This window comes from Sparus aurata, chromosome 18 (genome assembly GCF_900880675.1).
Source record: "Sparus aurata chromosome 18, fSpaAur1.1, whole genome shotgun sequence".
In the NCBI taxonomy this organism is placed as follows: domain Eukaryota; kingdom Metazoa; phylum Chordata; class Actinopteri; order Spariformes; family Sparidae; genus Sparus; species Sparus aurata.
Window position 1 is genome coordinate 16650777 of NC_044204.1, and position 26831 is coordinate 16677607.

General features: G+C 41.3%; 3 protein-coding genes across 4 annotated transcripts; all 3 read right to left on the reverse strand.

Moving 5' to 3' along the window:
* Window positions 1–1107: 1107 nt before the first annotated feature.
* Window positions 1108–3882, reverse strand: cxxc5b (CXXC finger protein 5b). The gene is made up of 2 exons (XM_030397384.1): window positions 3578–3882; window positions 1108–2745 (listed from the first exon to the last, which is right to left on the reverse strand). Exon 2 carries the CDS (start codon window positions 2517–2519, stop codon window positions 1626–1628), a length of 894 nt encoding a protein of 297 aa, XP_030253244.1. The 5' UTR covers window positions 2520–2745; window positions 3578–3882; the 3' UTR covers window positions 1108–1625.
* A 1523-nt stretch (window positions 3883–5405) lies between these two features.
* Window positions 5406–9956, reverse strand: zgc:110843 (CDGSH iron-sulfur domain-containing protein 1). Its single transcript, XM_030397250.1, has 3 exons — window positions 9740–9956; window positions 8227–8429; window positions 5406–6326 (listed from the first exon to the last, which is right to left on the reverse strand). Exons 1-3 carry the CDS (start codon window positions 9807–9809, stop codon window positions 6237–6239), a joined length of 363 nt encoding a protein of 120 aa, XP_030253110.1. The 5' UTR covers window positions 9810–9956; the 3' UTR covers window positions 5406–6236.
* Window positions 9957–10893: 937 nt separating this feature from the next.
* ube2d2 (ubiquitin-conjugating enzyme E2D 2 (UBC4/5 homolog, yeast)) lies at window positions 10894–24347 on the reverse strand. 2 transcript variants are annotated; one of them, XM_030397008.1, is made up of 7 exons: window positions 24051–24347; window positions 22145–22208; window positions 15737–15768; window positions 15327–15404; window positions 15029–15134; window positions 14507–14600; window positions 10894–12201 (listed from the first exon to the last, which is right to left on the reverse strand). In XM_030397008.1, exons 1-7 carry the CDS (start codon window positions 24072–24074, stop codon window positions 12156–12158), a joined length of 444 nt encoding a protein of 147 aa, XP_030252868.1. In that variant the 5' UTR covers window positions 24075–24347; the 3' UTR covers window positions 10894–12155. The 2 variants fall into 2 exon arrangements, with proteins under 2 accessions (XP_030252868.1, XP_030252869.1); XM_030397009.1 differs by lacking the exon at window positions 24051–24347 and adding an exon at window positions 23776–23845.
* Window positions 24348–26831: the final 2484 nt, after the last annotated feature.

A 26831-nucleotide genomic window follows, 5' to 3' on the forward strand; every position in this document is an offset into this window, starting at 1 on the left:
GTGTGTGTGTGTGTGTGTGTGTGTGTGTGTGTGTGTGTGTGTGTGTGTGTGTGTGTGTGCATGCGTGACGAGAACAGGGAGGGGGGATTAAGCTCCAAATCACTAGAAAGGCACCGAAGAGAGAGGGTGGAGGGGGGAGAGAGAAAAAAAAGCTGCAGATCCAAGAATTTGAAATTCCCCCTTTGTGTGGGAGATGAAGAAACACTAGACTGTGGACTTAAACTAAAAGACTGTGTGTTTCTCATTCAGTGGGAGCGTTGCACTAGCATGATGTTGGAGCTCACTGCTTTTCTCCATGAGTTGGCAGTGTCCTGCGTTGGCTGGCGTGCTGCGCTTTCTCCCTCCCTCTCCCTCTCTCTCTCTCTCCCCTGCCTGACAAACACGCACACACACACACACACAGATGCACAAACACACGCACACACAACCCCCACACCCCCACAGATGCACACGCACGCACACACAAACAGTCCCTCTGCGATCCCCCTGACTGAAGGCACACAGGAAGTGCAGCCGTGGCCCAATTATAGCGTGACACCTCGGGCCGGCCGTTGCCATGGTTACGTCTTCCCTGCGGTCCCCTGGAGTGTGGCGCCGAGGAAGAAGGTCTTATCACATCAGCCATCGTTACGGCAACAAGCAAAAACCCACCCTGTAGCCTCAGTCCAGCTGGCTGTGTATTTTGTTTATAACGTGTGTGAGTGAGTGTGTGTGTGTGCGTCTGTATGTGTGTAGGATCTATACTTGTGAATAAAAAGGGAAATTGCGTCAGTATGTGAAAAGAGGAGAGGGTGTTTGTGATTGTGTGTGCATGTCAGGTTAGGTGTGTACGAGTGCATGAGCTGGACTTGCCAAGGCAGCGTGTAGGTGTGTTTGTGTGTGTGTGTCTGTGGGGTTGCGATAAGGCTCTCAGCCACACCATTAGGTGACTCATAATCCACACAACCTCACAGACACACGCACACAAACACACACGTTTGTACAACCAGAAAACACGGGGGCTAATAGACACACACACCCAATTAAATGAGCGCTCTCTCTCTCTCTCTCTCTCACACACACACACACACACACACACGTAGTATAAACCCAGCCTGTAGACAAGTGCACATGGCCAATTTCTTTTATTTCAAAAGGGCAAACAGAGCTATACAGTACAAGTTGCACATGAAATAATTTAGCCTAGGCTGAACTCATTCATTTCTTAGTGATGCAGTGACGTCAGAACAACAAAAACAAAACTCCCCATAAGAAACAAAACATTTGGCTCCTTTTTTATGTTGAAACACAATACATCCAAACTGGAAAGGGATGTAAAAAAAGACATAATGTTTTCCAGATATTTACAGTCTATTTACAGCATTTTTGTCGTCGTCTAAATATTGACACATTGGTATCCTTCTTTCTCTCCTCTCCAATTCACTGATTGTCAAAAGAAAGGATGGGAACGAGTGTGGACATTCTTAAACGGAACTGCAACCCCTCGCTAAACACAAGATCGGATGATCTTTGAACCAGAGTCCCAGCGAGTTAACATGGTGTCCTGTGTGTATTCATTCAACTGCAGCTCCTCAACAATCATCCAACCGGGATCTTCTTGACAAATGCTGCCAACAAATACATTACTATCCATCCAAGGCGCCGTTGCTTCTCTCCTGTGCCAGACCCAAAGTAAAGTCGGAGCCCCTTAGATCAAACCCAGACACCCTGCTCTCAAACCCCGGACCTCCCGGCTTCCTCTTCAGCTCCTCGCACTTCCTGTATTTACAGATCTGGTGTCCTCTCTTGCGATTGCGGCAGCTGCTGCACTGTTCGCAGTTCGTCTGACGCCGACAAGGTACGCACTCCCCGCACCTCTTCCTCTTCCTTCTCCCTCCACCGCCCCCGCCCAGAGAGCCAGGAGAGTAACCCTCGGCCACCAGCCCCTCGATGCCCTCAGCTCCCATGGCCGCGCTCCTCCAGTGGCCTCCCCCCATCTGGAAGCCTGCCAGGGGGAACAGAGCAGGGCTGAAGGGGAACCAGGCACCTAGGAAGGGTTGGAAGTCAGTGCCACATCCAGAGGAGTCCTCTTCCTCCTCCTCAGGCCCGGATCCACCTCCCTCCCCATCTCCCTTCCCCCCCTTCGCCTCCGCAGCCTCCCTTTTAGCCGGCTGGCTGCTCTGTGCACCCAGGCCGGCCTGCTCTGTGGTGGCGGGGGTCAGAGCCAGCAGCCCGGCGCGCATCAGCAGCTCTGCGGCGTGGGCCAGGTGGAGCCCGCTGGGTGACTCCCACATGTCGGGCCAGGAAGGGGCCCGGCGAGGCTTAGCGTGCGCAGGCTGAGCGGCCCGCTGCTCGGTCGGGGAGGGCTGGATCAGGCCTTTGACGTCCACGGCCGGGGAAGGGGTGGAGATGTAATGGGAGAGGTTGTAGGGGTGGTTGGAGCGCTTAAGGCTGGGCCTCAGTGGCTCATTGGGGATTTTAGCGCTGCTGTGAGCCTGATCTGGGGAGGAAGGGCCAGCGATGTCTACGGCGGTGGACATAGCAGTGGCTGTGTGTGGGAGTCTGTCCTTGTCTGTGTGTGTGTGTGTGTGTGTGTGTGTGTGTGTGTGTGTATGTGTGTGTGTGTGTGGGAGGAGAGGTGAGGGAGAAGGGGATTGAAGCCTATGCGGGGTTGACAACCGTCCTGCTGTTACTTCAGCCAAAATGGCAAGCCTTGGCCTGTGTCCCTATTCCCATTCTCTGCAGCAGCCTCAGAGTCCTGGAGAGCTAGAAATGAATAGGGGATGAAGAGAGGAAGGTTAAGAATAGAAATGTTGGAGAGACAAATACAGAAAGAGAGTAAACATGAGACTGGGAGATATCTCTCATCCATAGTCTCTGAACAGTGCAGGAGAATCAGAGTGTGGAGAATCTGTGAGTAAAGACAAATGTAACATAAATGTCTAAGATGTGGAAATAAGACTGCCTGAAAAGACATCAACAGAGCCATGTTTCTGGCTGACTACATGCCTTGCCAGTGATTTCCGCATACAGGAGGCAGTATCCCTTTAAGAATTTCACGGTATATCAATGCAATCAATAACAGAGCGACAACAATATGCAAAGATATGCGCATATGCGCAGGTCAAATGTGGAGCGCGCTTTTCAAATACATTTTGACGACTGCTGTTATGTGTGCCAGCCAAAGCTTAAGCTCCACAGAGAAAGACTATATAGAGGACGGTAAAAAAAACAGGCTGTCTTTTGTCTGGTATCGACGACGAGGAGCGAGGTGCGCAACGATGCGGTTGCCGTGGATAAAAAAAGACCAGGCTATATTCCGTGTCCACATTTGTAGAAAACTACTCCAGTGATTAAACACGGGACATATATGTCGGTACAGGACGAGTGTTTGAACCCATCGATGGATCGATCGGGAATCCCGATCGATCATTTCACCGTAATTAACGTTACCTAAGAAGACGGTACTCGACCGACGCCACGGCGAGCTGACCACAGTCCGAGTGGTCGCTGCGACACGGCGCCGCGCGCAGGAAAAGGCGACAGAAACAAAACCGCGAAAATCAACAGGAAGTATGAGTAAAACGTCTTCCCTTACCTTCTAAATACGGCCCAAACTCTCCTGTCAAAAATATGATGAAGTCATGAACTAATGGCGTGGTGATTGTAGTGTATATGGACGGCGGAGCTGCCGATTCCTCCTCCACCTCTCCGTCCCGGAGGGTCTGCAAACACTCTGCACGGAATTTGGGGGCGTCGCTCAAAATGCGAAGTGGACTCTGACTGCAGCCGAGACCGTGGACAGAGCGACCCCATAATTTCCACAGGAAGAGACCAACACACGGACAGCTGTCAGTGTTGGATGACAAAATAAACCCTGTATTAAAATCCATCGGCCCCATTCATCCGAGACAGTCTGAGTCTGTTCACAACATCATGAGAAGACGAAGGGAAATCATCACCAAGACAAAAGACAATTATATATATATATATATATATATATATATATATATATATATATATATATATATATATATATATTAAATGTGTATGTGTGTGTGTGTTTGTGTGTGACAGCACCTATTCATATGGGGTGTATAGTAAGTACTTATGTTTTTGTTTTTGTTGGGACAAGGACGTCTTTTATTGCTTATATTACAGTCAAGCATGTTAACTTTGCGCTATGTTTTTAAAAAATAATTATTTACTGTGTATATAAGTACAATTACACCTCTGTAATTTATAATTAATTTAATTAAAATCACGTGTGAAAAGTTACTCTTGAATACAGCAGGGAATGAGTGATAATGAGTTTATAAAGGGGAATATTTGCTTTATCTGTTGGTTTAATTAAAGAAAACATACGTTCATAAACAGCAAAATGATAAAAATGTGCCAAAAGGCTTTTTTACATTTGGGCAGGTGATGTTATAAAATACTTAAATACATGTTCTTATGACAACAAACATAAAAACATCTTTTACAGAGGGAAACACTTATCATTAGTCTTAATTAGACTAATGATAATAACATGATAATGATCATTTAAATAATTAGGCTTAATAACAGATTCATCCACACCTGTGACATATACCATCACACCTACACTGTCTTCGATACATAAGGACAGTTCAAGTCAAAATGCGGCTTCTGTGCATTTTTAAGAAGCCTACAATTCAAAACACACATTTAAATTAATAACAAATTCATTATGGAACAATTATTTTTTGAAATATCACCACTTCACCAAACACACTCGCTCATATAAAACTAAGTCCAGCCAATTAGCTCTCAGAGCATGTTAGCTTGTGTAGCATGATTAGCCTACATGCTAACGTTGTTGTCGCACTGGAGCACGTACAACGTAAACTTGTGCTCTGGGCAGAGATGTCGGCCCTGTGTGTGAGCTCACTGCTGAGCTGTCTGTTAAAGGTGACTCCTCACAGGGACGGTGGAGTCCACTCCACCTCTTGTGAGAGTCCTCCGTTGCATCTGGCACGCAGCCAGATACCTCGTGCGTGTCTATGTGTGTGTGCGTGTGTCACTATGGGAGCAGGGGCCCACCGTACTCGCGTACACTGTCTGGCCAGGACTATCCGTGTAAACACAGCGTCTTCTAGCGGTCACCGCTAATACTGCCACATCTTAAAATGGCCACTGGTGCTGGTGGACACTGCAGCACGGCAGCCCCCCGCACCTGCAACCACACACACACACACACACAGGTCCCACTGCAGTCACCACACAGGGCTGTTTACTCATTACCTCTGTCCACTGTTAATCCATAAACACACATCTCTGCCTGGCTGCTGACAGAGGTGAGTACATTTGATCCTGTGGTTAAGAACACAAACAAATGTAGAGTTTGGCCCCTGGCTCCCGCAGCAAGAGAGGCCTCCCATAAATCAACATGCGGAGCCGACGCGTCAGATCACTCAACACGTTTTATTCACAATATACAGAACAATGAATCATCAAGTCAGACACACTGCAGCCAGTAGAAAATAAATCTAAAAGCAAAATATATCCTTCACAAGCAGAATTTAAATATTTGAACACTTTACAGATTAAATAAAAGTTTTTCTCAGAAAGCAGACTGGAACTGGTTACGAACAGCAGATAGTGTTTCAACACCTCCAAAGAATGAAGATTTTTTCCTTAAGTCAAACATCTATGTCCTCTGAATAAGAAGCTCTTTGTGCAACGAAAGAAATATAAAAATCATAACGCGTAACATTCATATGGATTTGAGTGTCGATGACTGTAGATTTATTATAAGGCTTTGTTGAATTTAAAAGGAAATATTGGACTGACTGAGGCAAAGAGCTGCCACTTTATTATGACCACCACCTTGTCCACACCTCGAGGACTTAACAAGTAAAGGTGACACCAGACGAGAAGGTACAATCGCTTCATAATGAAATACTTGACTTCTTTCACAAAACTCTCTGATTTAAGTAGGTCAGAATGCTGTCAGAGCACCTCCATGTCTGACTGTGCTGAATGTCAAAGTCCCTTCCTTATCTGTCCTCAAATGACCTTTGATTTAAAGTCACAGTGTGGAATGTGTAAAATCTGAATTCATCCATGTTTCTTTTAACACTTTCTGAATTTTATTCTTGGGCTCTGGAGAAGATCCACTGTCTTGTTTAATTGTGTCATGTAAAGTAACTGCAATGATGATGATATAAGATAAGATGAACTGGGGCCGGGCGCGTGACAAGTCAAGGGAGGGCCGAGTTCTCGGATCAGCAGGCTTAAGCATCCCTCTTTTTGACAATGAGCGGTCCGACGTTGTCCCCGGTCTCCTCGTTGTGTTTGGCGTGGGCCCCGTCACAGTAAGGGAACTGGGAGGAGAAAACAGAGTGTTAGAGGTAAACAGGAGTCGCTCTTATCAAGTGTACCCCCTTTGTACTTAAGATATGATTGAATAGTGTCAGCCAATCCTGATTTATTTCCCTGTAGTCACCGGGAAACTGTGACACAGAGACAAAGGTACGCAAGATCATTTTGATCAGGTTTGGTTAGCTCTATTACCCTCGGGCTTTGGTCTTTATGATCGTGACAGAGATGGGCGGATGAAACCGAGGCTTGTTTCGCTCCTGTGAAGCGCTCCGTTTCATTGTGCTGGGGCTTGTGTGGGATGAAAAATATCATGTGACAGATGGCGCCTGAACCCTGTAATATCACTGATGCTTTGGAAGCACTTCACTCAGTCTGACAGTGGTAGAAGTTTTTACTGCTACACCATGTGGTTGGCACATCAGTGGGATAAGGACAGGAGAATAATTAAGAAATATGATGTTTTACATTAGAGACACAAGTCTGAAAACATTTCTACTTTTTTAAATATACATTTCTGATCACATCACACTGCTTCTGATTAGATGTCACATAAATATCAACAATGAAGTTTTAAAGCATGACAGCTGGGAACAAACAACATCAAAAAAAGGTAAATTAAAAAGTGCACTGTGTAGTTTTAGAAAAGATATTTGGATCAAGACAGAAAGATCTTCATTGATCTGATTTTTTCTGCCTAAAGAAACAGAATGAAAATACGTGTAATTTTCATGACTGAATAAACTGAATTAACAAACTGACCTTTAAATTACAATTTCATACTTTTTTGTTTTTGTTTATATGTGGCGGACCCTGCCACCTTTCTGGTTTCAAACAGTGTTCTGGGACCTTATTTTCCCCTGAGAACAGCTTGTTTATCAGTTATGGAAAAAATCAATATTCCTGACTTTGTATTATTACCTCATTAATATTGCAAATAATTAATACTACCCAAAACTACATAGCGCCCTTTGAATGTTCAGCGTCAGCAACAATATTTTATATTTAGGATTTTTGGAAAGTGCTTTGTTATTTTCCTATAACATGTTTCACAACAATACCTATATTTAATTCAGCATTACTGTCAAAAAAATTACCAGATTTAATACTACTGCACACAATACTACAAAACTATGGATAAGGGGGCTGCCATAGATTTTACAAGCCACAAGATGTCACTGTGTTTGCTACGCTTTGAGCTGCAGAGCTTCACATCTTTTTCTGCACAAATGGAAAGAAAGCCCCAAGACTCGGTCAGGCATCATCTGTCCATCACTACATCACATTAACATGAAATACACAAATCGGTCATGTCAAGTCTCCTAATCCTGTGTGCCTATAAATGATCAAAACTTTGTAAACGCAATTTAAAACTGATTTTCCTTTGTTTTCTATTCTTTGTCAATAAAGTAGTGGTATTGTCAATAAAGTAGGTCGTGTTCACTCAGAGGTCTCGTCTCTCTCTCTAGAAGACTTTAGGTACAGCTATTTCAGTTAGAGGTCCCTCATTTAAAACATTAACCCTTTCACAGAATGATAGCTGCCCACTCAGTTAAATACAGATTCTTACTAAAGCCAGAGGGCAGTGTCAACAAGTGTTTAATATACTCCCGCACAGTGCTTCATTCAGCACTAATGACAGCCTGCTGCTCAGTGTGTCCTCTGATATGATTAGAGAGCCCTACAGGTTAAAAGGGGTCTTAAAGCTTAAGATTCCCAATTGCAGTCAAAGAAAAAACAACTGACTGGGAAGTGACGAGAAGTGCAACATGTGTGAAAGTTTGAGCACACAAACAGAAGCGGGAGCTTTAAATGTGGAGATGTGAGAGTAAGTTGATTAGCTAGCTTAGAGTGTCAAGTTACTCAAACACTACACTATGATGGCCTCTGAAGCAGCAGCCTGACCTTCTTTGACTTCCAGCAGCGGCAGTACACAGCCTTGGTGCCGATGTCCTCCATGTCGAAGCTGTGAACCACTTTGGGACTGTCTTTACTGATGGATGAGTTCACCTGGCCCTTTTTACAGCCCCGCCTGCTCAGGTATTGGCCGACTAGGAACCCTCCGGCCGCTGCAAACACCGCAACCGGCACCGCTACCACTAGATGCTCTGGAGAGAGAGAAACAGGAGTCATTTAACAAATTAACACCGCTGTCTATTCAATGCACGGTTTACATATAAGCCAGTCGGTAGCCAGGGTTTTCTTGGGTACTACAGACTATGTGGTCAAATATTAAGAACACCACCCGGTTTGATGCAGCTCAATCCAATGTCAACATCAACTACGCCCTCCAAAATAACCACAGATTACTCAACAGCTCTCTGATAGTGTCAATAATAATTGAACATTAGGGGTCACAAAGATGGTCTAAAGTACGCCTGATTAACTAGCCATTACATAGAACATGTGTATATGACTGCCTCGCAGGGTTTTTTTGTACCCAACTGCCCATTTAAGGCTGATTTGAATGTAGACTTTTAGTCACAAAGCCTATGTTAAACTACTGTTTTCAGTAAGTTTCTGTTGGTCAGAGCTCCTCTCATTGGAAGTCAAATTAGCAGTACTTCAGGCTTTAGACAATTCTGTCACTATAAAAGAAAATATCCAAAGCCGCAAATCATTACATGTCATCATAGCAATCCAATCATTCAGAATGCTTGGAGGTTTTTGAAGCCTCACACTTTGGTCTTGTTTGACATCCAGGACCCAAAATAGATTTCTCTTAAAGAGCCTCCCTGTGTTGCATCATCAGAGGCTCTTTAGAGGCAGAAAGTCCAATAAACAGGGCCTGTCTGCTGGACACAGAGAATTCTGAAAACTTGCAGTTAGGTGCAGCAGCTTTGCATTTTGAGCTTTGAAATTGAACATTTCTGTAGGGCAGTATTGAGGATTATCCAGGTCCACTGAGCGTCACATGATGTAGAGACAAGAGGAACAGGGGCCCTGCTTTCAGTGTGGATCAGCAGGTTCAGTGATTAGCTGCAACGCTACAGCGGCTCGGAGCAATGATACACAAAGATATTACAACTACGAGTGGTAGTATCGCCTCCAGCTATGGCCTCATCTTTCGAGCCAAAACTATCTGAGCGACCATCTAAAGTTGGAAACACATGTGGCTGTCTGACTGGCCACTCCAGTTATCTAGCTAAATGGCTGTTAGCCAGCTATGGATATGTTGTTGACATTGTAGCAAATAAGTAACTTCCTTTACACAAGAAATTATCATTTAAAGGTCCATTCAGTCAACTTTACAGAGGAAATCATCATATAACCGAGCTGAAACCGACAGACACTTCGAAGGTTGCTTGTTGCTTCGCCTGAGTAACGTCAGGTCGTAGACATGTTAAGTTTACACTGAGCGGCAACACTTGAGTAACGCTAATGGCTAGCACGCTATTAGCTAGCTTTAATACTTTACCTTTGGATAACTTGAATCCCGAGCTGCCTAATGCGGACATGGGAGGCATTGGAAAACTTGGAGTTGTCATGTTTTCCCTGGACGGTATGTAAGTTTACGTTCACCGTTCAAGAGCAAGGTCAACCGGGGAGCCTGTCCTAACTCTGTTAAAGCTCCAAAACGGCTGTGCTCGGGCGACTACGTCACCGTGTAGCTGCCAATGAGGTCTGAGGAGGGAGAGCAATATTCTGCTAGAGCAAGATCACAAACCCCCGAGCACTTCCGGCTTCGCTCCAGTGCTGGTCGATGGCTGAAATGCAGCGATAATATGCAATATGATCCTTAAATTTACCTTCCCTTGATATACATGATAGAAAGCGTACACTTTCATGTAGCAGCTATTAGATACTTTGTGATCTTGTCCATTATTACTTAATGACTTTCATTTCATATTGCCCGCCGGTTGACACTCAATGTTTCCCAAGGAGATTCATCTTGATTGCTGCAGCCACCTTTGATGGGTCCCATTTCCTCTTCAAGAAGCTTCTTCTCAAGCGATGATGCTGCAAAATAAACTATTTCAGGTTTTATTTTGATAAACACATATTAAAAGAAAAATCTCAGTGTTGATTTTTAAAAGCTGAACGTTAATGCAGACACGGAGTCACCTTAAATTAAGTATCCATTCCCCTCAGAGAGGGGCACCACCAGAGGGCGACAAAACGACCTACCACTATGAACAATATAAACAATCCCTGGAATTTCTAGTGCAGTGACTTGAGGTAAGGCTCATGGGAATGCTACTTTTAGTAAATATATGTTATTATTAAATAAAAAGGTAATAATTTTAATCCCATATATTTTAAGTTTTCAGCAACAGAAAACATGTTGAGCTACATCACACTTGTAATCATTCATTCTCAACAATGTCAAAACCTTTTAAGCATCAAGGTATTTTTACTCATTAGTCAGATATTACCCATCATGCACAGAAAAATGTAAAGGGACTTGACTATCAAATAACAGTGATACCATTTGGTAATTGCAGGTATTACTTCTCCTGTCAAACTCATGTAAAACTAGGTCATGAATGTGACCTGGCTTCACAAGTCCCATTCCTACCTCTATTATGTCCTCCAAAGGACCTGAGAATGAGTCAACACAGGAGTCATGGGTTTTTATTACACAGTTTAATCAACACACAAAGCTCAACGAGCCTCTCAGGTAATTCAATATACAGAGGTTTTGTGCAAGAAGAGTGGGTTCTCCTCGCACCCAGAGCCCAAGCCAGTCCCATAGCCATTTAAGATGTTAGCCTCTAATTTAACAATAGCAAAAAAACAAAAAAGAAAACAAAAAAGAAAAGAAAAAAATGCAACCTAAAGAGTTATGGGGAGGGGAGGGGAATAAAAACACAGGTTAAACTAAGAAAAATAAATTGCTTAAATACCTGGTCCAGAACCTCCACTTTGTGAATAAAGAAAAGTTGGTGATAGTGGTGGGGGTGACATGGGGTTACATTTGTGCGTGCATGTGTGTCTATGTGTGTGTACAAAGGGGGCAACTTGGGTTAGGTGGGGGTGGGATGAGGGCGGGGTCAGGAGCAGGTGGTGCGGGGATAAATTCAAGTCCTTTCATAGAATCCAACAGAAGACCAAAATAGGCCATGTGCATTTTTTTCATTTTACATAGCCTGCAATGATGTCTTTTACATATTTATTGTATAAAATACAGAGTGCCCTTCGGCTCGCGTGCGAAAACTGCTTTCTTGAATTGTCACCTCTACAGATGGGAATTATAAGGACAACAAAACAAGAAAGGGTGCAGTGTAAAAATCCCTCCATCTTATCGTCTCCCACCCCCCTAAAAAAAAAAAAAAAATAATAAAATCAGGGAAATAAAGAAAAAGGGGTCCCCTTAAAGTTTTACTGATATTCAAAGGAATGCTTTTAGTGATTGACGTCTGGGGAAGGTGGGTGAGGATGCAGGCGTATGTAGGAAAAAGGGGGGGTAGGGAGGGGGCGTTCAACCTGCATGGTGACAAAATGTAATGGAATACAGGGGTGAGAAGACAGGGTCAGAGGTCTCGAGGGTAGGGAGGAGATGAAAGAGGAGCAGGGAGAGATGGTTTTACCATTGCAGTTGACAATATGTACACTGGAGGGTGGGCAGGTGAGCTGAGAGGTGGGAGGGCAGAGGAGGGGGAAGGAAGAGAGAGAGATAGAGAGAGAACGTAAGAGGTGGGGCAGAGGGAGTTTTTACAGGTACTCTGGTGAAGGGGAGGCGTGGCTCAAAGAAAGCACTCCAATGGAAACCAACAAGATCTTGTTTTAAACTTTTCATTTGTTTGAATGGTTTTTTGTTTGTTTTCTCTTTACGTCTGAAGCTCCCCTAACCTTATGTCGTAGAGGTGGTTGGCCATGATTCTACCCCAACACTACATTGCATACTTTTGTGTCCATTCCCGAGCTATTTTGTTGTACCTGTGAAGAAGCAGAGAGACAGAGAGGAGGGGTTATTAGTTGTTTAGAACTGTAAAGACCAACATGCTATTATTTTGCGACATCCTTAACAAAAAATCTGTAGGAAGCTGCAGAACTGTCATATCCATTAGTTCATATGTACACATCATAAGTTTTCTGCCATACTTGCAGATGCAGACACCAGGTGGCTGGCCCTCTACAGGGGTACATACCACTCTGCCATCTAGCACTGAAATTCAGCAGGGTGGATTTTACCACCTTTTCCCACTGCAGCAAACTGCTAGGAGTCAATGTTGCTGGCCTTTCAGCAACAGCAGAAACTGTGTTGTTGCTGAACAGATAAATTGCAACCAAAACTTCACTCATCCTCTATGTACTTATTCTGTTTATTAACATATTGGTGTGGCATGTTGTGCCAGGAGATACCAACAAATGGGACAACACAACGAATCTCCTTATTTCTGTTTATCATGTCATGTGAGCTGAGAGGTATACATGCAGCGGAAAATAATCACTCGTGATTGATAAACAGCAGCGTAATGAACACTACCAAAATAGTTACGTAAACCATGTTTTGATAATCAGTGAGCAGCAAGATGGAGTTTCAGTCCATCGGTTGGGCTTTTCATATTGCACTTAGCCTCAGGCTAAAAGCATCCTTAAACGCTGGCACACTCCAAAGTGGGCTAACCCTGACTTTAGCCTAGGGCTTGCTGGCCCTGCTCCCATGTGGAGTTTGTCCTGAATTTTTGGGGTGATCCCCATGAAACTGACAAACAACTAAAATGCGCTAGTGAAAAAACGATCAAGTAAAAAAAATTGACTACTAGCCACATGTTATTAGATGTGTGTTCCCATTTCATGGGCCAATATACACAATTTTGGAGGAGAACCGGTTGAGTCCAGAGTGATGCAATTGCATCAGACCAGCAGAATCCATGCTGCTAGTGGCAGATGGTATGGATGATAACAGAACAACAGTCCGTGGACAGATTGAAATAAATTGTCCACTGTTATTTTGAGGAGATTTCCGTGTTGGAAAGCCATGTTACCAGAGTACGTAATTACTGTCAGTTTTGTTGTTACTGCAGCAACAAATGCAGATAGGTGATGTCTGAACACACAAATCTGATTACTAACAAATAACAGTGTGTACCGTCTGTCTCAATGATCTGATTTGAGAAACAAATCTAATGCTTTGGTCACACTACACAACTTTCAAAGTAGTCAGATCACTGTACTGTTTACACTATGCAGCTTTCTGTCTTGTGGTCGATGTGGTTTGTAAACTACAAGACAGATCAGCGACAGCGGGTCACATGTTATAAGATCAGACACATGAGATGTGACACAGGAATGACCCGGTCCGAGCAGCCCAAGCTGTTTGTGCACTGACTTGCTGCAAAAAAACAAGGAGAAAAAGACAAGAATACGGGTGAGAGGATATGTGGGCAGCAAGGATTCTTTTTGTGACGTGACACTGCCTGCTCGTATTGTGCTTGAACAAGGGGACATAGTTACAAATAAGTGGAAAGCTTGTTTCTATGTACTAGAAATGATAGACTGTTGTTAGGACCAGTCAATACACATAGGTGGAGAAGGAGGGGAGAGGTGTGTCTGCTCTCATTGGCTGTAGCTCGTTTTGAGCTGCCGATCCTGTTTACGACTCAGCCAGATTTTTTCGGCTGCTAGATATCCAGCAGGCATTGGTGGCATGTCCATGATCGCGCCTTTGAACAGTTCACAGATGGTGATTGTTACAGGACCGAGCACCAATTTGCCTCCGAATTTTGGGCTGAACGATAACATCAAAAAATTATTTTGCAATTATTGCTATTGAGTCACGGTAATTGGGAATGAACAATTTTGCATCAAAATGTTCACACACACACAAAAAATCTAATCATGCTGACTAGACATTTGTTTGTTTTCTTACATCTAGAGAACAAGACTTGTAGGCCAGAGCAACCTCCGCAGGACTTCATGCAAGTACTTTAATGTTGCACATTCTACTTTTATCAAAAAATTGTATCTTCTCGCAATTAGGATATCTAACTTTGCCATTTTATAAATAATTGTGCAGCCCTATCAATGTTCTCCAAAAACAGTGACTGGAAAATCAGTGCTTAAATCCTTTAGTCTGAGCTTAGCTTTAATTGCCTGCAGTCTGAACAAAGTCTTCATCAGTTTGGGTTGTAGATCATCTAAAAAATAAAGGCTGGTGGCCCAAAGCATGACAAGAGGCATGAAGCACAGAAACAAATCAGAATACACCCAGAGAACAAAAATTAAACTAATAACTCACTTTTCCCTGTCCGTCTTGTAGATGCGGGCGATCTCGGGTACTAAGGGGTCATCCGGATTTGGGTCGCACAGCAGAGAGCAGATGGACAGGAGGACTGGAGTGGACCAGGGCAAAGTTTTGACCAATCAGTATTCACAAATAAAAAGATATATTTTTTCATTTCCCTCTGATGGCACTTTGAGTATTTGTCACGGCCACAGAAGTGTTGATCACGTAATTGGGATTTTAAATAGAAACTGTTATGCATGAGGGACAGATTTATAAGCATGTCTGGAAACAACCCAGCACTGGATAAAAAAGGGTGAAAGCTGACATTTACAGAGACAAATACAAAAAGGACCCCTGCATTACAAACATTGTTATGTGTTATATGTGGGAAGGATTTTAATTTAAAAAGGAAACTAACATGTTTCCACTGTTCCTTATTCTTTAACATCCTGTTTATAGAGGCAACAGCATCTGCCATTTATCTGCAACCATATGTGCAGTTAAACGTCTGGAGACCAGTCAGAAACTGCCTACCTTTGGAGATGGTGAGGGCTGGAGACCACTGTGATCGCAGAATGTCAAGACAAATGCTGCCGTTGCTGTTGATATTTGGGTGGTAGATTCTTGTGGTAAATGCAACCTGAAAACAGACGGAGACAAAAGACATTTGGGGGGAGGGGGGAGAAAGGGGGACAGGTGAGAGGAACAACAGGAAACTGAATCATATGAAGCTGTGGTATGTTTTAGCAGACAAGAGGCACTCTCTGTTGCGCACTGTCACTTAGTTTAGGTACACTGCTTCTTTGTAATTTGTGTATTATGTCTTTCTTACCTTTGGCGGTTTGAAGGGGTAGTCTGTGGGGAAGTGTATGGTCAAGAAGAAAACCCCGCTCTGGTAAGGACTGTCATTCTAATGCGGGGACAGAAACCCAGTCATCTCTTTAAGCACGTGCAAGGAAGCCAAATGAACGCACACAAAATTGAAGATAGAAATTAAATGCTGTCAGCCTCTCTGACTAAACTGATTTAGAAAGCAGTAAGTTCAGATTACTATTGCCATCAGGACCTGTATTGGTCAAGTAGTCTGAAGAACATAATTCAAAGTCGAGAGTTTAGGTCTTGAGAGTAAAACATGACAAGACCATTCTATCAAATGTATATGTGAATGATACTATTCCCAAATACATAAAAAAAAAAAAACTACAGCGGTACAACTCAGGATGTGGCCAAGTGAATACTTACAGGTCCCATTATTGTGGCTTGCCAGTGAAACACTGAAACAGAAAAACAGAGAAACTGGTAATGAGACATTAAGAACACAATGTGTGGCTGATAAGTGTTAGATTAAATAATGACATAACATGAAGTATGCATTTTTATTTGTACAGTTGAAGAACAGCCTTTACTCAGTGCTGATATTCTTGGAAATGTTACTGCTTGAGAGGGAATTGCCACCCTTATATGAGGTGTCATTATAAACAACAACAACAACAATTAAAAATGTTATTTGGCAGCATTTAAACTTTTCTAATGCGAGCATCCTGTTGAGGTCTGAGGACAGACGTCACATAAAGAAGAAAGTAAAACACAGCATTTATGTATCATAAGAAACACTTCCTTTTTACTGTAGAGTGGTTTATTTGATGTTGGATGACAGGAAGCGTCACGCAAACAGAAACATCGCTGCTATTGATTTTTCCCACAGTGCTGTATGAGTGTAGAGATGCACAATTACGTTGAATGTGACACAACTGAAATACATATCATGAATTAATCAAGAGTTAAGATGATGATTAAAAAAAGACTGAGCTCTAAAATGTACAATTTCAGACACTACTTCCTCTTTTCAGTGCCTGCGGGCTGCAACGATCTGATCACTGGAAACATGCTCTACAGAATGCCTGTTTGCTTTGATGTCATGCAAAGGTATTTTTATGGCATAGAGAAAACGCTGTTGAAACATGCCTGCACATTTTCTCAACACGATTTCAACGAAGGACGCTCATAGCACTCATGTGGTTAAACAATTGTTGGTAATGATTTGGGACACAAAAAGCTGTGTTCAAGATAGCTTTCAAAGCAAGTGCTGCATCCCCTCAAGCTAGTGCCCTCAGGTAAAATCTACTATTTTAATGTGCATGATCAAATGTGAGCACAAGAGTTCATTTTTACAGGAATGGAAATAACTAAATTAAATATATATCCCTGACATTAATATTCACAGGTTTCATCTATTTGGAACATGTCAGACTCAGTTTAGAAGAAGCGGCAGTGTTAACTTATTGTCAATTCTGACAAATACAAATATCATACATGTTATGATTCCAGTAAATACTTTCCAGCACACTGCCTTTATTTTAATCATGTATTACAATATCTACGGAGGAGTACAGAGGACTAATGTATGTCTGTTAGTATGTTAAGTTTATTAAGAGAAACAAAAAATAAAAGTCAAATTCCTTGTGTTTGGCCAATAAAGCTGATTCTGATAAAACAAAAAAGTTGTAGCCCTGACAGTAGACGATACTTCAAATATGGATGTTGCTGCAGAGAAGCTACAAACTCTACAAGACGGATGCTTCACATACTTCTTAAACCCAGCAACATAAACTAATCAAGCGTGAAATATTATCGCATCTTCCCCTTCTGTTTCTAAGCTACGCCGTTAAATAATGGCCAGAAATGCATTTTGCACAACATAATGATGTCAAAGTAAAGTTGACCTTGTGACTTTTAAATGTCATCATGTCATCCTTTCATATTTGTGTGAAACTGTGTCCTAATTACAGTGTGAAGGCTTGACCTTTGACCAACAAATAGAAAATCAGTTCATCCATGAGTCAAAATGGATGTTTGTACCAAAAATTGGAACAAATTCCCTCAAGGCGTGTCTGAACGCTCAGAATCGTAGGCAAGGACAGTCGGACAACCTGAAAACATAGTTACTGCGGCCAAGGCTGTAGCCAGGTCAGAGGCATAAAAACATCCTTAATGAATATGCAAAGATCTGTGAATAAACATTCTATTTTTAAGTTTTTCAAGCCGTACAATGCACAGGTAACTGCAGGAATTCTTGTGTTGGGCTCAACATGAGATGCCCAGATGATCCATGAAAATGTATAAGATCCTACCTGCATATGCCATAAACCTTAACTATGAGACAATGGTGTGGGTGTTTGTCCCCTGTGGAACCCAGGTGTTTCAGTAGTGATACGCATCAGCTCATCCCCTGTACAGGCAGCTGCAGCGTTACCGTTCCTCATTTAGTTTATGTTAACCTTTTAAAAACTACCACTATAGCATGTCATATTATTTGTCCATGAAGCTTATGTTCAAATCAACCTGTGTGTACATTTGACATTAGTTTTTTCATCACCATTGGAATCACTGTCACAATAAAGGCGCCTTTTATATGGAGTTTTTACCAACATATTAGCAAAACCGACAAGGATGAAACTTGGAATGGCTTGAAAATGACTTAAATACACAGAATATGGCAGAACAACTGCAGATTGTGATGATTAAGGGCATTCTTTTGATTCTGGCAATGTGTTATCACTATACCTACATCAGGCGAGTGGGGACACATCTGCGTTACCGTCACTACTGTTATTCTAATAGCAGCAAGATACTGTACCTTCGTTCTTGTGTATGATGAACGGTAAAAAAAAACAGCTGAGAACAGTCACACATCTGTCAATATAAACAGGCCTGTGGTTGTTTGTCGTGGCTCAACAGCAGAACTGTTGTAAAATATATCTATTAATTAAAAAAAACAAATCTACTTGATTGAATGATCAAAAGACAAATTCTAAGAACCAGTTCCAGATTTCTCCTTGTCTGTACTTTGCAGCGTATTATCAAAATTCATAAGAATTTCAGGCTTTTCAAGTCCTACGGTGTGGAAGGGATGATACACAACTAGTGAAACTGACATTGTGTTGTCCTCATATACAGTGAAAGAGATGGGAGGTAATGTGAAGTTGGAGGATATTAAAACAAAATTATCATAAGATTTACTAATGAATGTGGTATTTATCATCAGGCTATTACAATGATTTTCATTTGATTTTACAGGTAAACGTAACCTACACTTCCAAACTGTGGTGTGTTTATAAACTCTATGGAAAAATATGTCCCAAATTGGTTGTTGCTTGATCATTTTGAAACAATAACACAAACTTACATAACACACTTTGCATGACCTACATTACATCGGAACATATGTATATTGATCTTGCTTAGCTTGTGCAATGCAAGTGTAGTAAATAACCTTTATCAAATGACACGAATGGTGTAAACAAGTTCCTGCCGCACGTGGATGCTGTGTTTACAGCAAGATAGCAGATGAAAATATGTCAAGTGCCATCCTGACATGCATCCTGCAGATACATGAGAAACATCTGACTAACAATAATTTGGCTACTAAATCAACATATTAGTGTCCACTATTTACACCAAGCATGAAACTAATACCTTTATGGCAGGTTTTATCTTGAATATCAGGTGGAATTATACATCATTGTAATTTCCTCTTTATGAAGGTACAACTCTTAATGAGGTTGGGTGATGTCTACAGTGAAACATTGTGATAGACGATGACATCGTTGTATTTGAGGCAGTGTGTCCCCTCAGTGTTGTTGTAAGGCTGAAGCCGCCGCCGTTTCCCACCGTTGCTCTGACATGAACCTTCAACTGTCTCACCATGCAGAGGAAACTATCTCCTGTTTACCACCGACATGCATCCCTGTTCCAGGTTTAAAAGCGCCCTTGTCTCCACACTACATGTCCGTTACTTAGCTTTGTTCAGCCCCTTACTGTTTTCATAAAACAATGTTGGTCGACTAGCCAAGGGAGCTAGGCTAAGAAAGTTGTGCAGAAAAACAGCATGACTAAGAGAAACAGCTGCCTGCGGGAATGAAACACTGCTGCCACAAATTTAACCGAGTGTCTTGGGTTCGCCCAACTGAGCTGGTTTAATAAGAAAATAATAAACGGGACATGGAGACGTAATGTTTGAAAACTGAGCAGCAACATACTCATTCAATTTCCTCTACCCACATATCACAAACAACAACAACTCTTGCCCTACGGCAACTCTGAGGGGACACGCCACCTCACTGTGCTCTCTGGTGGAGAGCCGTTGAAATCACTGTTATCGTCCATCGGCCCAACTCTAACTCTTACACTTAACATGGAATAAAACAAAACAAAAAACACCACCACACAGACCACCAAAAGAGTGTGACATTTTGGTAATTTAGTAAATATACCAGTTAACCTGAGCTTTTTTTTATAATTTGACGCACAGTTTTGAGTGTCTGACTGGCCTGTCCAAAGTAATTTGTTCACAACAGTTTATACCATTTAAGATACGCTAAAAAACGTATATACTTACATAATAACTTAATTTACATTATAATGGCCTTTGAATGTAACTATCTATTGTGATATGACTGACCAACAAGGACATTGAAGCAGAGGCAGGTGGCTGGGATGTTGAAGAGAGAGATTTGAATTGCTGGTGACATGAGATAATCTCAGATTAATAATAATAATATATATATTTTTTGTATTTCAACTAGGGCTGGCTCAATATCAGATTCTCATCACACAATTATCGTGGCCCAAAAAATTCACTTTGCCACCACTATCATGACATCTACCCGTCTGTCATCTCCCCCGGCATTATTTTGTTCAGGAGTCGTAGCAACACAACCGGCTAACTAGTTGCTGCGTCCTCTTCTTTTTCTGTATTATGGCTGGTGGCAACCAGCGTTACGGTGTATTCCTGCCTCTTGCTGTGACAATGTGCGGGTTGAAAGCAACAGATGATTCAAGAGGTGCTGGATTGTTCATAGGATACCATCAAATGTGAATTATTAACACAATATCAATATCCATTATCCTCAATAGCTGCCTAAAGTAAAACGCTTAATTCAAACTCTACGGTGTAACTATGTTCAAGGTGATTGTTTTATGATAATGCCTTTCAGGATAATCCTCATAAATTACAATCACAAATCTTTAAACTAACCAGTCAATATTAAAGATCGCCCCTTTTTGATTGGCGTTAAAATTAAATTAGGATGCAATGAGTACATTTATTCAAACAATTTAAATGTATTGTGTTTTACTAAAGATATTTCTTACAGAGCTGCAACTAATGATTTTTTTTATTGATAAATTCCACAATTTATCTGTAACTCATTTGGTCATTAAGATGGCAAAAAAAACTGAAAAATGCTCCTCACAATTTCGCAAAAAGCCCATACTGATACCTTCAATAAGGATGTTCCTAATGACTAATTTCTTTGACATTTAAAAGGTATGTTTCAAAATAGATGCATCGACCACTCTAAAAAGTAAGAAAACGCTTAGAAAAAAGGCAAAACTGTAAGATTAAACATTGTCCAAAAAAATGTATGTATACTACATCTCAGAAGCAACCAGCATTATTAATTTTAGCAACGGATGCTCTTTTTTTTTTTTTTTTTTTTATCAAAAAGGCACATTTAAAGAGGAAGACATGACATTTCGTTTCAAATGATTTGTATATGCAAGATAAATGTGTACATTAATGAAAGGATGCTAAAAATGTGTTTAAATGACTAGTATTTTTGGTGCAGTTTAGGGAGTGTAGCAACGTTTAATCATCTAATTGCACACATTCCCAATCTGAAAGTTGCTTTATTTTTCAACCAACGGTTCAAAACCCAAAGACTCTTTATTCAATCTCACAAATGACAAGAAAAGCAGCAAATCCTCACACTGAAGAAGTTGAAATTGATGACTATCAAATTAGTTGAAAATGAATTTTCTTTGGGCCGACCTGGTCTGACCTTTGTAGTTCTAACTGTAAAATCGATATTTCCTTCCAAGGAAACACCTACAGCATGTATGAAATACATGTAATTCTATTTACTTCTATTTCTATTTCTTAGGATTGAATCCTGAATCCCTTTAGACTTTTATATGACAAAGAATCTGAAATAGAAAATAAATAACAAATGACATTCTCTGCTTACTCCCATATTTCAAAACAATAACATAATAGCCAGACGAGAATTCCCCTTAAACATGCATTGAAAGCAAAAGTGAAATTGACGTGCAGCAATAGACGGGAATATTATGGTTTTAAAATGAAAGAGGTAGTCCAGGCATTTCCTGGATCGCTTGCTCAAAAAACAGAAGTACTTCCTTCATGTAGTAAAATGCATTGAGCTCCATGGATCATATGCCAGCAACTTAAATGGTGCTTGTGATTTCCTTTGCAGGTTACGAGACTTAGGCTTGAAAACACTGAATATATGTCAGATGCAGTTGGCTGTAATAGAAATATTGAGGACAGTTTTCCTCATCCAAACTTAACACAATAATCAGAACATGTAACCTGAGAGAGCGTATCTGGAGGCAAGTCTTATCTATCTTACAGGTGAAAGGCTAAATAAACTGTGTGTGATAAATAAGAATGAGTATTTTGACCAATAGATAGTAATTTCTGCTGATTAAGTTCTTAAACAATGTGGACAAAATAAGGGAAGGGTAAACAACGAATCTTGTGTTCTCTTTCTGTTGGAGTACTGTTCAGTTTTGAGTCCCTGTCACACACAGCTACCAGGACAGTGTTGCTTTAGATGAGGAACCTACTGTCATCTCCTACTGGTCCTGCAGAACACTGGGCTGGTGGGTCCCGTGCCAAGTCATTCAACTCCTGAAACAAACACACAACAAATCAGTTGATCAAGTCATGTAGCATGGTGCAGTTTTACCAATTATTTACACACAATAACCTATGCTAAAAATGGAAATGAGAACACCAAACTTCACAATAAGCATACATCTGGAAAAAAAAAAGATCATTAGTAGTCTTATACTAATAGAGACCAATAATGTAATGGTCTTTGGAAAAAAAACAAAAAACCAACTAATTTTAGCCATGACAAGGCCAACAAAAGACCTCTGCATAGTTGACTAAATCACTGTTTGCAAATAGATCCGATGGCGGTAGGCACTGCAATTGCTATACAGCCTCATCGCATGTGTAATAACTCAAAAAGCAAATCCTACCGACACAACAACACTACAGTCAGTGACACCCTGAGCTTTGATTACTGGAGTGGCCGCTATTACGTAATGGCATTTCTCCAGGTACAACAGGTAGTACATGTGACAGCCAAACTGAGATCACGTCAACACGACGGCAATGGTTTTACTATAACCAAGACAGGATGGTAATCTGGATGTAAGCTAGCTGTGTGTACCAGCTACCATTGCAGCGTTACGTTGCAAACGTTAGCTTAGCGTAAATACTAGGTGCTCCGGACCGACTACAGCACAGGATGTCAAGTGACATAAACATTATGCTGACTGTTCAGCCACATTTTGACGTGACCAAACGTTACTCGAGGGATCATTATCAACGAGACAAAGCACAACATTCAGCTAAATCCATCTAACAAACGGCATAATAACGTGAGCTGCTCGCCTGCTGACAGCAACATGGCATCAAAGGCGAAACAACGCGTGGGGCCTGTTTTTACCACAGCGACTCACTGCTAGTGTCGCTAGCATTTCCCTATGTATCCATTTATTGCTCGTTAGTCGAGTACAAACATGTACAATGTCAAGTACAAATAATAACGCGTCTATAATGTCATGACTACTTAAAATACCTACAGGCTGTGCATTATGAAGACAATACAACCTTGTGAAAAATTTAAGGGATGCACATATACGCTATCTTAGGTCACATCCATCCTTAGGTCTGGGTAGTAACAATTGAATTAAATCCATACATATTCGGAAATTCATATAGTCAACTACACTGAATAGTGAGAAATGGCAAGTCGTTTGACAAAATAAGCGCGAGTGTCCTCTTAAAATAAGCTAACGTTGCCGCTAGCTCGACAACTTATCTGTCAAATCAAGCTTAGCTTGGGTAACTGCAATAAATAATTGTTAGCTACCTTCACTATCGTACGTAGGACCTACCGGGGAGATATGTGAAAGCACAAGACACTTAGGAAAACAAACTACAGTTTATTCACTGTAAAGATATAGCAGTACTGTAGTAAGCTAGCTTGCTCAGAAGAACCCTTTAATGTTAACGGTCTCCGAGTTAGCCAACCACCGGGACAGATAATGTTAGCCTGAATTAGCTAACACACGGCTAATATCATTAACTAGTAACCGGCATAGCTAACATTCCTTTATACCCAGAATCACAAATAGAAAGTATAATACATTAAACATGTCGATGGTGGACATATTTGACATACCGTAACCACGAACATCTAACCCTAAATGCTACTTCTGAGTCTAACGGTTCAGTTGGCCCATTTCAAGCAGCACTGCTCAGGCGGCGCATTGCTGCTCTCACTGTCGTCACTCGCTTTTCAGTGACCGTTAGCTGCTTGTTAAAACCAAGCCCGATATATTTAGTCAATAAACGTTCCCAGATCAATAGACCCCACAACAAACGTTAGATGGGCAAAATTTGAGCTAAATCCCCTGCGAAACTGCGAAATCCTGGCCTCGCCGTTCACTTCCTTACCTTGTGAATTCTTTTCAGAGCCATTGTTGTGCTAGCGGTTCTGTCAGGGAAAACGTGCAATTAAAATGGCGATTGATGTCACTGTCCGTTAGAAATACTAGGATTTAGTTAACATAGAACACCGTTACTGTACACTCAATTTACTGATCGCTACCAGGATAAACCACCAATAAAATTTCGAGGCGTTACTGAAATATAGAAGGGGTAGAACCGCGGTCCTTCCTCCTACTGCGGCTGCTACCAAATCACTGCGGCCTGTGTTCAGCCAGCAGCAACAACGACAACACTTCCGATTTCAACTCTACACAACAAAAGCCTGATCGCTAATAATCTAACGAAATCATCAATTTTACCCTAAACGTCAAAAACGACTCGGTTTAGATGCAATTTATCCTTTCTCTATAAATCAAACAACGCTTTTTTAAATAATAATTCAGAGACTCAAAAAACAAAAGCTCACACTGTACAATTAATCTATCCTCTTCTTTGTACAACCAAGAAAGGCTACCTTAAAATGTTCATCTTAGTAAGTATTATGTAGGTTTGGTTAATGACATGTCAGAATTCCTGAAAAATGCCAAATCACAATATTTAGTGAACCTGAAAGCACGTTTTCAAAATGCTTTTTTCCATCACCAAAAGTCCAAATACACATATTCATTTTGCAATAATGAACATACAACTAAAACTGCATCCGATAAACTGAAACAGAGAGCACTTGCTTAAAAAATGATAAATATGTGTAATTAATTTTCTGTATATCGCAGCACCACTCTTTTATTCTGAAGGAGAACCGCCAGAACCGGAAGTCTTATTGTTGGAACGCATCTGTCACTGCGCTACCACTGAAAAGCCTTCCTCCGACATGCGCACGTAAAGGGCACAGTGCACGCTGGCGACGTAGAACTGCAACTGGCATCATTGTGGCTCCGAGCATGCGGCGGCACGGCTGTGTTCACATGGTCTGTACGGAGCCAAAATGTCCACCCAGCACGTATTTTGCATGAGGTGAACTACTGTGAACCTGTGCTAAAACGGTTTATTACCGCAGTTACAGTTTCACCGACATTATTTAACGCACAGTGAAATGGTTGTGGTTATGAATGTTTCAATCCGTTGGAGATACTTATCGACATTATCAAACATGTAGGCTGGTAGATGAACTACAGTCGGCGTTAGCTCGGCCCGGAGTGATACGACTACAGAGACTGGTTTGAGATCGTGAGCACAGCATAGCACATAAGAAGGTATCCAGCTAGACCGACTTAACTGCTGTTTCTATGTATTTGTATGTTACTAGAGGTTTTGTACCAGACTATTTCAGGTAAAGGTGTGTGTTAAAAGGTGTGCGGATCCTAGTAACTGAAAAATGATATCTCAACGTCCAACCTCCACCTCTGATAACCTCAGCAAACGTCACAAGCAACAATACAAAGTGTGAAGCAACTATCTTTGCAAATAACGCTTAAGAAAACAAGTCGCTGCAGTACATAATAACAGTATTTATTTTTTAAAAAGTCCTGAACATAACATTTGCTACATAGGAATACACTGAAACTGATAAAATCCACCAAAGCTTATTACAACTCTGAATCAGAAAAACTCGTGTCAATTTCCATTATAGCATTTGTCAAATAAACTTGAGATATAAATAAATAAAGCCAGCAAGCACGTAATGTGCACAGAAAGCAGCAAATATATTATGAATTTATTTAGGAATATATTTAAATTCATATGAAGTCATGTATATTAAGTCCCGAAAACAGTTTCCCTGTGTTTTCGAGCAAAAGATCGAGCCACTTATAACAAAAGTAGTAAACCATTCCTAATGAATATCAGCTTTAATCTCTACAAAGGACAAATGATAAAAATACGTTTGTCATTTGTCACTGGTTATTTTACAATACATCCATTATACCACAATAGCATTAAAAGCATTTCCACAGTGTTTGTTTGACTCATGGGAATCAACAAACATACTGTGCAGGCAATTTTCCATCATTTATCTTTCAAGTATTTAAACCACAGGAGGCAAAATCCCTTCCCCTAAAAGCATTAACATAAACCCAAAAGCATTAAAAAAACATTACATTTACAGTGGGTACGGAAAGTATTCAGACCCCTTTAAATTTTTCACTCTTTGTTTCAGTGCAGGCATTTGCTAAAATCAAAAAAGTTCATTTTATTTCTCATTAATATACACTCAGCACCCCATCTTGACAGAAAAAAATAAAAAGAAATGTAGACATTTTTGCAAATTTATTAAAAAAGAAAAACTGAAATATCACATGGTCATAAGTATTCAGACCCTTTGCTGTGACACTCATGTTTAACTCACATGCTGTCCATTTCTTCTGATCCTCCTTGAGATGGTTCTGCTCCTTCATTGGAGTCCAGCTGTGTTTAATTAAACTGATTGGACTTGATTAGGAAAGGCACACACCTGTCTATATAAGACCTTACAGCTCACAGTGCATGTCAGAGCAAATGAGAATCATGAGGTCGAAGGAACTGCCCAAGGAGCGCAGAGACAGAATTGTGGCAAGGCACAGATCTGGCCAAGGTTACAAAAGAATTTCTGCAGCACTCAAGGTTCCTAAGAGCACAGTGGCCTCCATAATCCTTAAATGGAAGAAGTTTGGGACGACCAGAACTCTTCCTAGACCTGGCCGTCCAGCCAAACTGAGCAATCGTGGGAGAAGAGCCTTGGTGAGAGAGGTAAAGAAGAACCCACAGATCACTGTGGCTGAGCTCCAGAGATGCAGTAGGGAAGATGGGAGA